We start from the raw sequence: 13,940 nt of genomic DNA, 5'->3' as shown, positions 1-13,940 counted from the left end.
GAAGAGAGAGTGAGAGACGAGGACAAAAACAGATAGATGCGGGTACACCACAGATCAGATCAACTCGACTCAATCCTCATCTATCCTCCATATTTTCCAGTTTTGAGCATTCAACAATCAACACCAAGCATTGTTGGCAAACTAATTTGAAGGTGGAAGCTACAATTATTACTTAAGAATAAATAAACATATATACCAGAAAGAAGGAAAAGAAATATATACATACTCGCTAGCAACATGAAAGGAAACCAAAAAGATCTCGTCATCAAAGATAATTGCAGTTCTGGGAACACCAGAGGTACATTTGAAACATATTATTTGAATGCAAAACATCTAAGTCGGACAACTTGGGAGGACTGCATCCATTGGGACAACTGGTACATGTAAAGCTAGCTTACATGTATGTCTCAACGCTCTATTGGCTAGCTGCCAGCTTTCAGTGTTTTTCTTGAAGGAGCCCAACTGACTTGCAGTATTAAATATTAATTAGATAAGAAGCGGTGATGAAGCATAGTTGTGGTCGAAAGGGGCCGAGGTGCCCATTTCCCAAACAAAACTAGTGAAGTAGTGAAGAACCTGGTAGATAAGTGCACTAGCAGATAGCCCATTTCTTAAGCAAATACAAAAGCTTGTGGATGCTAGAACGACCACATGAGCTCAGTAGCTGCCACAGGATTCTCTTTGCCGGCCTCTGTGCTCTCCACCCTGAGCTATCACTGGCCACCACCACCTACCCTCGCGACATCCTCTGCGCTTTGCTCGCCAGGCCCCTTTAGTTTCTCTTCATGCTCTACCACTGATAAGAAATCCAAGAAGCAGGGAACATACGGAACAAACCATCCAGGGTCTTGTTCAAGTGTGCCAAGAGCATGCACTTCCTTGCTATCCAAGCTATATGATATCAGCTGCCGTTTCCAGTTCAGAAAAATGAATACCATATTGCTGTCTGGATGAATGGCAACCACATTGTAGTCACAATCGCTTGTGTAAAATCTGCTCCCAAACAGATGAGTACGGCTCACCCTGTGCTTAAGTGCCCATTTTTGTGTATCATAGTCAAGAACCCAGATTGACAGTAGATCACGACCATCATTGGAATCTCTTGTATAAACCTGACTGGGTGGTTCATGGATGCAATATAGGTGCCCTTGGGATTGACCAATGAAAGGTGGACCGTAGTAAGCACCTAGACTATTCATCGAAGATGGCGCCGGGATGATCCCTCGTGTCTTCCCTTCCACATCCACCTTAGCAATCTGATAATTATTCAACATAACATACAGCAGGCCATTAAAAAAGGGAGCACCACGGACCCTGCCATTGATCTGAGGATTCGGCCCTTTCCAAAGCCCTAGCTGCTTTTCTTCTTCAGCCCAGTCAGTCTGGCTGTGCTTCCACACCCCTGTTTTTGAGGAGTAGATGTGCACTGTTGCCAGGCTCCCCTCCTCTGCACAGATGGTGACCAACTGGAAATGGGAGGAGACAGCCGGATCGAATACCAAATAGGTGTTTCTCACTCGCATATGATAGTCCGCCGGAGTGTGCTCGCTGGGCACGGCCGCCCATTGCTCTGTCGCGGGGTTGCACACAACGTAGCTGATCGTGCCACTGGTGAAGTGCCTAAAGAGGAGGAGGCCATTGCAGGAATCCCTGAGACAGATGTTGCCGATGCCGGGCAGCTTCTTTAGGAAGGCGAAGGAAGGGTCGACGGGAGGCCGGGATCCCCCGAGCAGATTGATGAAATCCCAGGCGTGGAAAAACCCTTGTAGGGTTCGGGGGAGCTTCTTGCGGTGGAGGGGGTCGGCGATGAGGTCACGCCAGCCTTTGGAGACGCATTTGGATCGGTGGAGATCCTTGGCGGGGACGCGGGAGAGGACCTCCACGAGGGGGTCGTCGGGGAGGCCAGCCACCGCGCCGCTCTTCTTCGGGCGCTCCATGCCGCTGCGAACGGAGAGGGAAACAGACGGGTGTCAGCCATGAGGCGATGAACACGCGCGCACCGCAAGATTTTTTTTGGGGCGGGGGGGAGGGGAACCTTACCTGCCGCCGGAGACGGTGGGGATCGCCGGAATCTTGGTGCGGCAGTGTTTTCCAATCTCACCCTCCTACCCGAGAGCCGAAAAGGCTCGGTTGTTTTCAGGCCTACTAAATGCATCTCCGCAAACTGTAACAGCAATAGCCCACCAACAACATCAGCCCAACAGCACTCACTAGCCCACATAAAGGCAAGCCCACCTGACCACTAACGGGGCCTTGGCACGATGAGAGGCCCGTCGTGCCTGGTGGGCTCCTCTAGCTCGCAGCTCGTGCCAGCCCGGCCCAGCACGATACGCACCGGGCCGGCAATTGCCAGACCAAACCCAACCACTCCTTGGCTTTCCTCTCCGGCTCCGTCATTTGACTCATTTCTCCCCCTCGCCGTTCCCCGGTTCCCCACCCAAACCCTCGCTTAGCTCCGCCGCCCACTAGCGCGCATGGCGCCGCCGTGCCCGCCGCCGGACCTGATGGCCGATCTCGTCGGGGAGATCCTCCTCCGCGTCCCGCCGGACGACCCCGCGCGCCTCCCTCGTCTGCAAGGCCTGGCGCCGCCTCCTCGCCGACCCCGCCTTCGGGCGCCGCTACCGCGCCTTCCACCGGGCGCCGCCCCTGCTCGGCTTCCTCCACGAACACTACACCATCGGCGGCTTGGGCACCGTGCCCCGCTTCGTCCCCACCGTAACACGCTCCCCATTCCCCCAGCGGGCGCTCGATGATTGCGACGGCTGGCGCATCCTCGACTGCCGCCACGGCCGCGTCCTCTTTGAGATCCCCGGCCAGAGCGTTAACCTTGTCGTCTGGGACCCCGCTACCGGCAAACGTCAGGGGCTGCCGCAGCCCCCAATCCCCCATTATTGGAGCTTCACTGCGGCAGTGCTCTGTGCCGTGCGCGGCTGCGACCACCTCCACTGCCGTGGTGGCCCGTTCTTCGTTGTCTTGGTGAGCACCAGTAAGGTAAGGATCGTGAGGTCACACTTGTACTCATCCGAGGGTGATGCTTGGAATGCATCTGATGATCAAGGTCCCGGTTGCTATACCACCCGTAAGCCTAGCGCTCTTATTGGAGATGATATCTACTTCATACTTGCCCCATGGGACACAATTCTGAGGTACAGCTTGGGCAAGAATTGCTCATCCATCATTCCCCCTCCGGAGGCGCACGATATCCCTGAGGGCGTTGCCCTCATGCCAATGGAGGATGACTCGCTGGGGTTCGCTGATGTTCTATGTTCAAGGATTTGCCTGTGGTCGTGGAATGCTGGTCCAGATGTAGTTGCAGGATGGGTACGATGTAGGGACATTGAGCTGCAGACACTGACGCACTTTAGGAATTATGTAGAAGTGGTTGCTTCTGCAGAAGGCTTCGGTACCACCTTTGTGTCCACAGATGATGGTGTCTTCACAATAGAGCTCAAGTCAGGCCGCAAATGGAAGGTAGGTGAGCGGGGGGAATACTTTGCCATCTTCCCCTTCACGAGCTTCTACACTCCAGGTATCGTGCTAGCGCTTTATTTAGATGTATGCACTCTACAGCTTCTATACATTTGCGTAGTCTGATTTGTAGATATCTACAGTGGAATGTAAATAATAGTTGCCTACTGATAATATCCATGAAAATGTTGGTCAATGCTAGAGCCTAGAGCAAACTGAATGTTTGACATTATTGGAAGGTCACACTTGTTATGTTTGAATTGTTAGACACCGTCTTTGAAAACAGCAGGATGTGCCAGCAAGTAGCAGTCCTTTATCTTATTTAACAAACCAGAAGTTGCTGATATACCATTTTCTTGTAACTCTGATGGGTATTCTGAAGCTGACGCTCTTCGGAATTGCACTAAGGAATCATAACTTCCTAAGCTAATGATTAACACCCCCTTTTCTCGTACATTATTTTAGTAGCTTTTGATTACTACACAACTGGCACCCTCCACTACTTCATCTTTAAAAGTTGAGCTATGAAATAATTTTGACTTTGTATATATGCATGTTACTTTCAGATTGTGCTAGCAGCATATTGCCGTTGCCAGCAGAGGCACACTAATCACTATTGGGAGCGAGCCGAAGTACATTAGCAGTTAGCACCAGGGCATCAAGTTGATTCTGCTGTCGATGGCATCTGGCAGGGTCAATGCTTCGAAATGTTTAGTATTCTGTTGGGTAGTTTAATCTGTGAAAATGTAAGCCACCATGGCCAGTTATGGGACCTTATGTTGTTCTTCTCTAGTTGGTTATGATAATGACCCTGGAGACTATGTTTCAGGTTTACTTTCTACTGTCAATCTTTACTTTTGTTAGTGTTATACGATGATTGTCAACTCCACCAAAACTGATGACACATTGTGGTTCTCTAAACTGAAGTGTGAATCAGACTGCTTCGGTTTAATTTTCACTTCTGGAACAATCTGTCAGCTCTGCTGCCCTTAATCTTACCATCTCCTCTAGATGTTCAATGCTTCAAGTTTTGTGTTCGTTCAGATGTGCTACCGATTATCTCGTGTGCGCAGCACGAGAGGTGGTGTCCAATCTCATTGACGTTTTGGTTTGCTTCATCAGGTGATCTACAACATATAGTGCCAAAACATTGCATTGAATCGAATCCGATGCCGCCGAAACAAACTGCAAACATAAATTCTGCAATATGCAAACAGGAAAGCAGAAAGCTCAATTTAATCGAATAATCAACGGATGCCTGATGGAACGAGCCATTTGTCCTGAGTGGCAGCTTGACAGTAGCGTGCAAAAACAAGTTGATGCCAGCTTGAGATGTCATAAGTATACACCGGCGGGTTGGATTGGGAATCAACCCACGCACGTTGGATTGGGACATCAACCCACGCACAACGTGTCACATAGCTCAACTCATCACAACATACAACTCTGACCGGTCGGATTGGAACCAAGGCCGCCTGCTGCCACGCCGGGGCAGGCTAGGGCCATGCGCCGACGGCAGCAGCCGCCCCAAGCCGCAACTCTGGCCGAGCCGCCCCAAGCCGCAACTCTGGCCGGTCGGGTTGGAACCAAGGCCGCCTGCCGCCACGCCGGGGCAGGCCAGGGCCATGCGCCGACGGCAGCAGCCGCCCCAAACCGCATTGCACCGTCGCAGCGCGCCGCCAGGCAGGTCACTCGTGGCGGCCCGCCACCGCGTCGGGGCCGGCCACCCAAGTCCGTCTGCCGCCACGCCGGGGCAGGCTAGGGGCGCGCACCAAAGGCAACGGCTGCCCAGGCTGCACGCTGCTGCGCTACCATGCCCTCGCACCATTGAAGCCGCAGATCGAGATCTAGAAGGAAGAAACAGGAAGAGAGGGAGAAGGAGAGGAAGGGGAGGGATGAGGAGAAGGCAGGCGGCGGCGGCCAAGGAGCACCGCCGGTGGTGGTGGTTTGGGCGGGCGCGGGTGTCGCCCCCAAGCCGCCCCTCGGGAGACAACGCGGGACCTGTTCTTTAGATGTGGCGGCTGTCTCATGATCTCATCAATAGCAAAATGTGTTGTTAAGTTTACAATGAGTTTTTGCTGGAAAAAAAGTGTTCTGAGCGTGCCCAATAATCTGCAAATTAGTTGCTCCCAGCCTGCCAACCGCCAGAAACACAACAATAGCATATAAGAGAGAGACCATGTACACAAAACAGCGGAATGGGTCATGAAACACAAGATAAGAATGAAGTAGTAGAAGTGATTCTACCGGTGTTACTCTTGAATATGAAAATAAAAAAATATCCATTGTTATGAGTTTAAACGAAAAGAAGGGTAATTTCTTTTAATGTCTTGTGACCTCTCTGTCTGCCTCATGCCTCACCCAAGAAGATAGGAATGGCATTCATTTCACATTAGCAGCGGCAATATAGATGGCTGCATGTAAAAAAAAAATACTGTGCTGGCTGTTCCCTAACACCCACTTCAGTAAGGCCATAGACTGTAGTGAACTAAATCTGATGCGTCAAGCTGTCAATACAGGATTTGCATTATGATAACCTGGATGAAGTTGATGACAATGTAGTCAATCACATTTCCCAGGCTTTTAGCTGAAGGTTTGAGTTCCATGTCTATTGAAGTTGAAGACACATGTTCTTCAGTTTTTCATTATATGGGCAAGTGCAACCTTATGTGCTGATTCCAAACCATAAAAATTCTAGTATTTATCAATTCCAAGAGTGTGATCAGAAAGCTGAAATCACTGCTCCTTGCTCACAAGCCAAACTGGAACATAAACACAGACTACTACTTTCAAAACAAAAAACTTATAGTTCCAATTGTCTGCGTCAAACCTGCATATAGCTCAACCAAGCAGAAATATAAAAATGAAAGAGAGTTGTTCGATCATGATCATGACGAATCTATAAAAGAACAGAATTAGCCATGATGAACTGATATTTGGGTAACCTCTTGTCCAAATTGAACAGCAGTGACGCAGTTTTCAAGGAAAAACAGTATATATTATGTTCCTAGTGGCTGCACCACACATGGACCCAAAGACTCATGACTGCGAGAAACTGAAACATAGTTTTAATTTGAAGAATGCTAGTCCACCACGATAATTGATACTATTCTATATATAAACTTTCTCAATATGTATCAAGCTCTGGAAGATGATGCATTTGCTGAAATGCTCAATAGGAAACAAAATGCTCCACAAGGAAGCAATATTCTATAGTATGTCCGAAGTCTCTGATTACAAGGTTCTAGATATATCATGACAAAATTTGGTCTGAGAACTAGATATATCATGTAATTAGCATCAACTAGACAGCTTTTAAGCTCAGCTGAGTTTTCTATTATGAACTTTCAGATGACATTATTATTCAGCAGCATACATGACAAATTTTGTCTGGGAACTAGATACATTATGTAATAGCATCATCTGGACACCTTTTGAGGTTAATGCAGCAGAGCTTTCAACTATGAACTTTCAGATACCATGAGTCGCTGAAAACGTCTGGGACGATGTAGTCTTTCAGCATAAATAAACATGTACAGGAGTCAGGAAACAGAATATTTTCACAGATAGTAATCACTCATTGGTGAAGCCAAGGAAAAGAACCCGTTTATAAGGAGATTATATTTCTGGCAACACAAAAGGTAGCATTTGACAGATATAACATGAACTCAGATCACCATGAGCTGTGCATCTGCATTCATTTAGATAACTAGATGTAAAGCTAGCTTACATATGCATGCTAAACTGGCTTGCAGTGTTAATTGGAACACAACCATGACAAGTCCAAGCACCAGCAAAATGTATCACCTAATTCTTCTAAATCTGCCCAATTTGCTAGCTACTACAACATGGAAGATCTGATTCTTGTTGAACATCCAAATGAGTAGCGCATGAGCAACAATTTCAGTGCTTATTTTCAAGCGATGCTAACTCTGAGAAGTAGGGAACATAGGGAGTGATGCTCTCATAGCCATGTGGAAGAGTGCAGATATCACACACTTCCCTACTATCCATGTCATACGATATCAGCTTTTGGTTCCAGTGCTGAACAAAGAAAACCAAGTTGCGATCTGGATGGATGGTGACCACGCTGTAGTCTGAGTCCATTTGGAAACTCACTTTCTTCCCAAAAAGCTTTAACAAGCTTATAGTGTGCTTCAGGACCCATCGTTGTGTATCATAGTCCTCAAGAACCCAAATTAACAACAGCCCATAGATGACCCCTTGTTTATCATCAACACCAGTTGTATTAATATTACTAGACAGTTCAGAGGGGGCATGCATGTTCAGCATGATATGTATCTTCAATGTGGTAGATGTAATGCAGGCGCCCTTGGGATTGACCGACATAATCTGAAACTCGATAGTAATTCTCCGCGCCCACCTGAAGTGGTACAGGGATGATCTTCCGTTTGTTCCCTTCCACGTCCACCGCGACCATCACATCCTGGACTATCATCAGATCCTTTGCATCCTTGAAGATAAAGTATGGCATGCCATTAACAAAGGCACCGGCCAAGCCAGCTATGTAAAATTCACCCCAGTCACATACCCTACAACTCCATGCCCCGGTTTCCGACGAGTAGATGTGCACCTCTAGACAAGATTTCCCACAGAACTTGACCAAGTGGAAAGTGGGAGGAGATGGCCGGATCGAAAATCAAATAGGTACCACTACTCTCCTCATACGGTTCCGCCTGAGTCGAGTCGACAGGAGCAGTCACCAATTGCCCAGTGGCAGGGTTGCACACGATATGCCCCATCATGTCAGGTTCCACCTCGTGTTCAAACAGGAGGAGGCCATGGCCATTGCATGATCCCACGAGGCTGATGGTGGAAATAACGCCGGGCAGCTGATCTTTCAGTAAAGGGAAGGAAGGATCGACGATTGGCGTCGCGGGTGTCCCCAACAGGTTGATGAAATGCCCATACCCTAGGCCTCCGAAGTCGTCTCCACAGGTGTAGAAATCGCCGCGGCCGTAGAACAAGCATTCCAGAGTTTGGGGCAGCTTCTTGCGGTGGAGAGGGTCGGCGAGGAGGTCGCGCCAGCCTTTCGAGACGCACTGGGATCTGCGGAGGGGCTTGACGGGGAGGCGCGAGAGAATCTCCAGGAGGACGTCGTCGGGGAAGCCGGCCGCCGACGCCGCGCTCTTCTTGGGATCGGGGCGCTCCATGCCGCCGGAACAGAGCTGCAAAGCGAGAGCCCGAGAAGTGAGGGCGCAGCCGCAGCGATGAGTGCGAGGAGAAGAAATACGACGAGAGGGGAGGCAGAGGGAGCGTACCCGCTACCGGAAAGGTTCGGGACGGCGGCAGCGTTGGGAGCCGGCCGCTGGCGGCGGCCGGTGGTGGGTACCCGTGAGCCGTGAGAAGCAATCCTATCTGAATTATGGACGGCCCATTTACCCAAGCGAGCGAGGCCTAAAACAAGAAGTTTGCGGCAGCTTTCAAAATTCAAATTATCATACGACTTGAACGAATTTTCAAAATATATGAGCCAGTTGATTATTGCCATACAACCTCAGCGTTCTGTACCACTTTAGGCTCTCAGACCTTGTTTAGGATTACCAGGGGTTTCTTGTGTAGAATTCATTGCCTCTCTGTTTCCTTTATATTTTTACGGCGTATTATGACTTTGAGAACATAAAAAATGGTAAGTTTTGACAAACGATGAACAATCAGAGTCCAATTATACAGTGAAAAAGTTTTATGAACAGATTAATATTTCAAATTTTTTAACCTGATATTATTTTGTAGCCATTGACGATACATTGTAAGAGAAATAGATAGCAAAAGTATACTCTTTGCAGATGTTTTTCAAATCCTAATACGAAACAGACTGTAGGGACTAGGGAGTTACCAATACGAAACAGACTGTAGGGCCTAGGGAGTACCTTCTTACGAATCTGAGTAAAGAGACCAACGAGACTGCTACTCTGGCTCTGCTAGTATTTCACATTGGACATTTCAAAACAATGAGTAGTTGGGTACTCACTCCGTTCCAAATTATAAGTCATTCCAACTTTTCTTGAAGAGTCAAACTATTTTATATTTGACCAAAATTATAGAGAAGAATACAAAAGTTTATAGCACCGAATAGATATACTATGAAAATATATTTAATGAAGAAACTAATGGTACCTATTTGGTATCATGAATGTTAGTACTTTATTGTATAAATTTGATCAAACTTGAGATGTTTTGACTCCCCGCTAGGTCCTTCTGGAATATGTAATGCTCAAAAGTGAGGTGATTTGTATTATGTAATGCTCAAAGGTGAGATGATTTATACAAATCATCTCAAGTTTGACCAAAATCACATTGCATCAGCCCGAGAAGTGAGCTGATGCATTGTGATTTTGACGTGCCAGGGATATGTCTGCACTGTAGCTGACACAATATCATAGCTCCAATTCAAAGTTATACTGCCAAACTTGGAATCAGCACTTCTATTGTGAGACTAATGCATATTTCAGAATGAGATTAAAAGATAGCTTTGCTACAAAATCCACCAAACAAAATGTCAGAAGCAATTATGCGTATGCGTGGAACCCGCATGTGCATAACCAACTTGTGGAAAACACTAGGCTGATCCTGAATAAGTAGGTGGCTGCCAAATCATCCACATCAGCAAATATAAGCTCAACAGTAAAAGTAAACATTAAACCAGTAGTAAGGATGGCTTAATATGAAAACAGGGCAATAGGCTATACTGCTTATTAAGATCCAACCTCAAACAGGCTGGTGCTGAAAAATTGCCACAGGTCAGATAGGCTAGCACATTACTACTGGTCAAATAGACATCTGTTTTAAAAACAGAAAGGAGAGTTAATTGCTCCAGATATAACTGAAAACATTAAAAAATCAGCAGATATTTATAGATCTTTTTAAATTCTAAGGTATAAGCTTGGCATTGCCTTAAAAGAGGTTTAATTTGTCGTTTTTTTACAGTTTAACTGCAAGAATAGCATCAAATGTATTTGAGTGATGATGATCTTGATATTTGAGTCTCTGATATAATCCTCAACACTGTTTGAGTGTTGATATTTCGGATTAAATATTTCCCAGCACATGCACTGTTTGCAACACATGGAAGATACATATACTCATCCAGCATAAATAAACATAAGCAGTACTGAGGAAACAAAATTAATAAGCATATGCATTACTGAGGAAACAAAATATCAGAATGAATAATCACTCATTTAGGCCAAGAAAAAGGAACCCAGCATATAGGATTACCATTCTGGAGACACAAAGGGTAGCATTTCAATCTTATAACTTGATGCCAAATATTATAAGTTATGCGACTTGGAACTGGATACATAAATTAGCATGTCTCTAAGTCTCAAATCTCAATTGCTTGCTTGCAGCATTAAATAGACCAAAAGCATTAGGAGTGTATCCAAGCATCAGCAAAATGTATCACCTTATTGTAACGGATTTATCCAATATTGCATCTAATTGTAGTATCTATATCCAAGTTGCTAGGCTGCTAGCCACTCCATAATTGGAAGATAAATGCTGTTGCACATCCGGAGGAATATACCACAAGCAACAAACTTCAGCTCTTCTTAACGAGCACCGATGACTCCACGAAATAGGGAACATATGGGGTAATAAAAGCACAGTTGTGTTCAAGAGTACAGAGAACACTCAGTTCCTTACTATCCAGGTCATATGATATGAGTTTCTTGTTCAAACGCTGGACAAAGAAGACCAGGTTGTGATCTGGATGAATGGCAATATGGTAGTTATGGACACAGCAACTTGGTTCTCCAAACAGATGCAAACAACTCACACTGTGCTTCAGGATCCATTTTTCTGCATCATAGTCCTCAAGAACCCAAATCGACAGTTCAGTGAACTTGTTAAAGTCGTCCATACGTCCACTCATGCAATGCAGGAGCCCTTGAGATTGGCCAAGAAAAACAAGCAAACCGCGCTCCTCATTGGGCCAGTGGATAATCCTACATTTCTCCCCTTCCCCATCAACCGCAACTAAGGCATTCTGTTGCGCAGAACGGCAGAAGATGGTCCAATGCAGCATACCATTGACCAATGCACTGCCTATGCGGGATCTCATGGCTTCATGCGACCAACATTCAACTGCCCTGCCACTCCATACCCCACTTTCAGACGAGTATGTGTTCACCTGTAACACGTTCATGCTAAAGTCTTGGCAGAACTGGAACAACTTAAATTGCAAGGAGACAGCCGGGTCGAAAAACAAATAGGTGATGGTGTGCGCATCTTCAGTATTGTAATACTCTTCGTGGAGGGGTTGCAGGGTCCAGCCCGAGTTAGGAACATCCACCCACTCCTTGGTGGCGGGGTTGCACACGATATATCCCAGTGCTTTTGTGTCATTTGGGTCCAGAAACGGAGTGTGCCGTAAGAGTACAAGCCCATTGCAGGAACGCATCAGAGAGATCTTCTCAATTTCGGGCAGCTTCGTGAGAAAGGTGAAGTTAGGGTCGACAGGAGGCATGGATCTCCCCAGCAGGTCAACGAAATGCTCCCCATAGAAGAAACCTTGTAATGTTTGGGGGAGCTTCCTCAGGCAGTCGGCGACGAGGGCGAACCAGGCCTTGGAGACGCACTTGAATCGGAAGAGGGGCTTGGCGGGGAGGCGCGAGAGTATCTCCGTGAGGGGGTCTTCGGGGAAGCCAAGGCCGCCTACCGCGCTCCCCTCGGAGCCGCCCACGCCGCTGGTAGGAGAGGAGGGAGGCGCCGCACGCTGCCAAATCGGAGGAGGTGAGGGGATGGGCATCGGAGATCATAATAAATTACAGCGAGTTGGGAGGCGGAGAGAGCGTACCGGCCGACGGAGACGGTCGAGATCGGCGGCGGCGGCCACGGCGGCTGGTGGGTGGGTCCCTTGCTCCATCCGATCCGTGTTGCGCGCTTGCAGGGGAGAGAACTGGACTCTGGAGATGGCCGCGGGAACACCTCACCGGAGCGGCGACGAGAAGAGCGGCGGCTCCCGAGCGCCGCGGGGGATTCACCTGGTGCGCCGGTGCCGGGGATCGGGTTCCTAAACCCTAGCACCTCCTGCGCATTGCAAGATTGGGGAGACTGGACATCGGGCAGTGGAGTGAGGGAGTGAGGATGCTGGAGAGGCAGAAGGCTGGGCACATTTTGGAGGGATCTGAACTTCAGGGTGCGTTCTGCAAATGTACATTTTTGGAAGAGCATTTTGCTTATTAATGTTCTCCGGCAAGGGGTTTATAGTGAACAAATAACATCGGCTTAAGGTGTTGTGTTGCAGATTTGACAGCCACAGGTGATGTTAAATAAATATATTATGTTTAATTTCTAACTATATTTACACATAGAAGGAAATATATTAATTCCAAATATGCGGAAACTTAGGTCTTCTTTGGATTTTGCCTGCACCAGCCTTTCCAATCCATCGTCGAGCAAATTCATTGGTGAGAAATTCACCCACCTGCGATTCGCCTGTGTGTAGGTGCGAAAAACACTGCATAGCGGGGTGTAGGGTGTTGGCGTGCCAACCGTGGGCATTGATCCAAACATGATCCAACGGTCAAAAGATTGGTGGGGCTGGCGTTGACACCAAACCAAATATGCTCTTGGTAATGAGGTTTAATTTGTTTTTACTTGAACACGCATGCCCTTGGTAATGAGGTTTAATTTGTTTTTACTCGAATAGGCAGGAGAGTTGATGAGAATTTTTAAAAGAGCACGTCATTTTACAATTAAGAGTAGCATAAAGTGTAGTTTATAAGATGTAGTTTTTTAAAAAATGAATAGGAAGGGCAAATCCCTAATGAATGCACATTATAAAAAGAAAAAGCATACAAGAGTTTACAACAAAACAAAAAACATCCAGTTTTAGAGGAAGGTGAGGAGGAGCTAAGGAGGCAATATTGCAAACAAGAACAACTTCTGCAAGACCCCTCAAGCCCCTACTCAAAAATACTAAAGTAGGGATTGATGGCAAAAAAAACACAAATCCGCCCCCTGCTCGGGTACCTAGAGTAGGGAGGAACCCAAATCCAGCCTCCTAGCCCTATCTCCAACAGGTGGTCGGGAAGGCCCCTACTCGGTCGTTTATTCTATTTTGATTGGCACGCATCATCTTGCTCTCCCTCGCTGGCTTCTCCCCCGTGCACCGCCACACTCTGCGGTCTCCATGATGGCCTCTAGCCAGCCCCCTCCAACCTCCATGTCGGCAGATCATTCACCACCCCCATCCAATTTGCTTGCCAGCGGATCGATTCCGCCCGCACGAAGTTTGGCAACCTCCATTTGCTACCCAGCTGCCAGCGCCGCTCATCGCATGGTGTTGTCCATTGCACGGCCGTCTAGCCTTGCACCTCGCACGCAGCCCGTCAGCCGGCCCGTGCGCCCCAAACGCCGCTCGCCCCACGCGCAGGCCACCACCCCACAAGCGCCACCCCGAGCTCATCAATCGCATGCCGGAGGGAGAATGCGAGAGAGAGCAGAAA

The 13,940-nt window shown here is 47.6% G+C and overlaps 3 protein-coding genes and 1 pseudogene across 3 annotated transcripts; 1 reads left to right on the top strand and 3 right to left on the bottom strand.

Moving 5' to 3' along the window:
• Positions 1–234: 234 nt before the first annotated feature.
• On the bottom strand, positions 235–2,138 carry LOC117842585 (F-box protein At5g07610). The gene is made up of 2 exons (XM_034723065.2): positions 2,041–2,138; positions 235–1,941 (listed from the first exon to the last, which is right to left on the bottom strand). Exon 2 carries the CDS (start codon positions 1,935–1,937, stop codon positions 714–716), a length of 1,224 nt encoding a protein of 407 aa, XP_034578956.1. The 5' UTR covers positions 1,938–1,941; positions 2,041–2,138; the 3' UTR covers positions 235–713.
• Positions 2,071–4,396, top strand: LOC117843388 (uncharacterized; annotated as a pseudogene).
• A 3,339-nt stretch (positions 4,397–7,735) lies between these two features.
• LOC117845935 (F-box protein At5g65850) lies at positions 7,736–8,642 on the bottom strand. The gene is made up of 2 exons (XM_072291765.1): positions 8,141–8,642; positions 7,736–8,064 (listed from the first exon to the last, which is right to left on the bottom strand). The coding sequence occupies exons 1-2, from the start codon at positions 8,640–8,642 to the stop codon at positions 7,736–7,738; spliced, it is 831 nt and encodes a 276-aa protein (XP_072147866.1).
• Positions 8,643–10,716: 2,074 nt separating this feature from the next.
• LOC117843011 (F-box protein At5g49610) lies at positions 10,717–12,585 on the bottom strand. The gene is made up of 2 exons (XM_034723561.2): positions 12,287–12,585; positions 10,717–12,205 (listed from the first exon to the last, which is right to left on the bottom strand). The coding sequence occupies exons 1-2, from the start codon at positions 12,353–12,355 to the stop codon at positions 11,030–11,032; spliced, it is 1,245 nt and encodes a 414-aa protein (XP_034579452.1). The 5' UTR covers positions 12,356–12,585; the 3' UTR covers positions 10,717–11,029.
• Positions 12,586–13,940: the final 1,355 nt, after the last annotated feature.

Source organism: Setaria viridis, chromosome 2, assembly GCF_005286985.2.
Source record: "Setaria viridis chromosome 2, Setaria_viridis_v4.0, whole genome shotgun sequence".
Lineage (NCBI taxonomy): Eukaryota > Viridiplantae > Streptophyta > Magnoliopsida > Poales > Poaceae > Setaria > Setaria viridis.
The sequence above is the reverse complement of the archived record's forward strand: the minus strand, read 5'-3'. Positions and strand labels throughout refer to the sequence as shown.

Coding starts and splice junctions, on each gene's coding strand:
- LOC117842585 (XM_034723065.2), bottom strand. CDS start 1,937: ATGGAGCGCCCGAAGAAGAGCGGCGCGGTGGCTGGCCTCCCCGACGAC.
- LOC117845935 (XM_072291765.1), bottom strand. CDS start 8,642: ATGGAGCGCCCCGATCCCAAGAAGAGCGCGGCGTCGGCGGCCGGCTTC. Junction 8,065..8,140: donor ACCGTATGAGGAGAGTAGTG/GTACCTATTTGA, acceptor AATCTTGTCTAG/AGGTGCACATCTACTCGTCG.
- LOC117843011 (XM_034723561.2), bottom strand. CDS start 12,355: ATGGAGCAAGGGACCCACCCACCAGCCGCCGTGGCCGCCGCCGCCGAT. Junction 12,206..12,286: donor TCGACCGTCTCCGTCGGCCG/GTACGCTCTCTC, acceptor CCGATTTGGCAG/CGTGCGGCGCCTCCCTCCTC.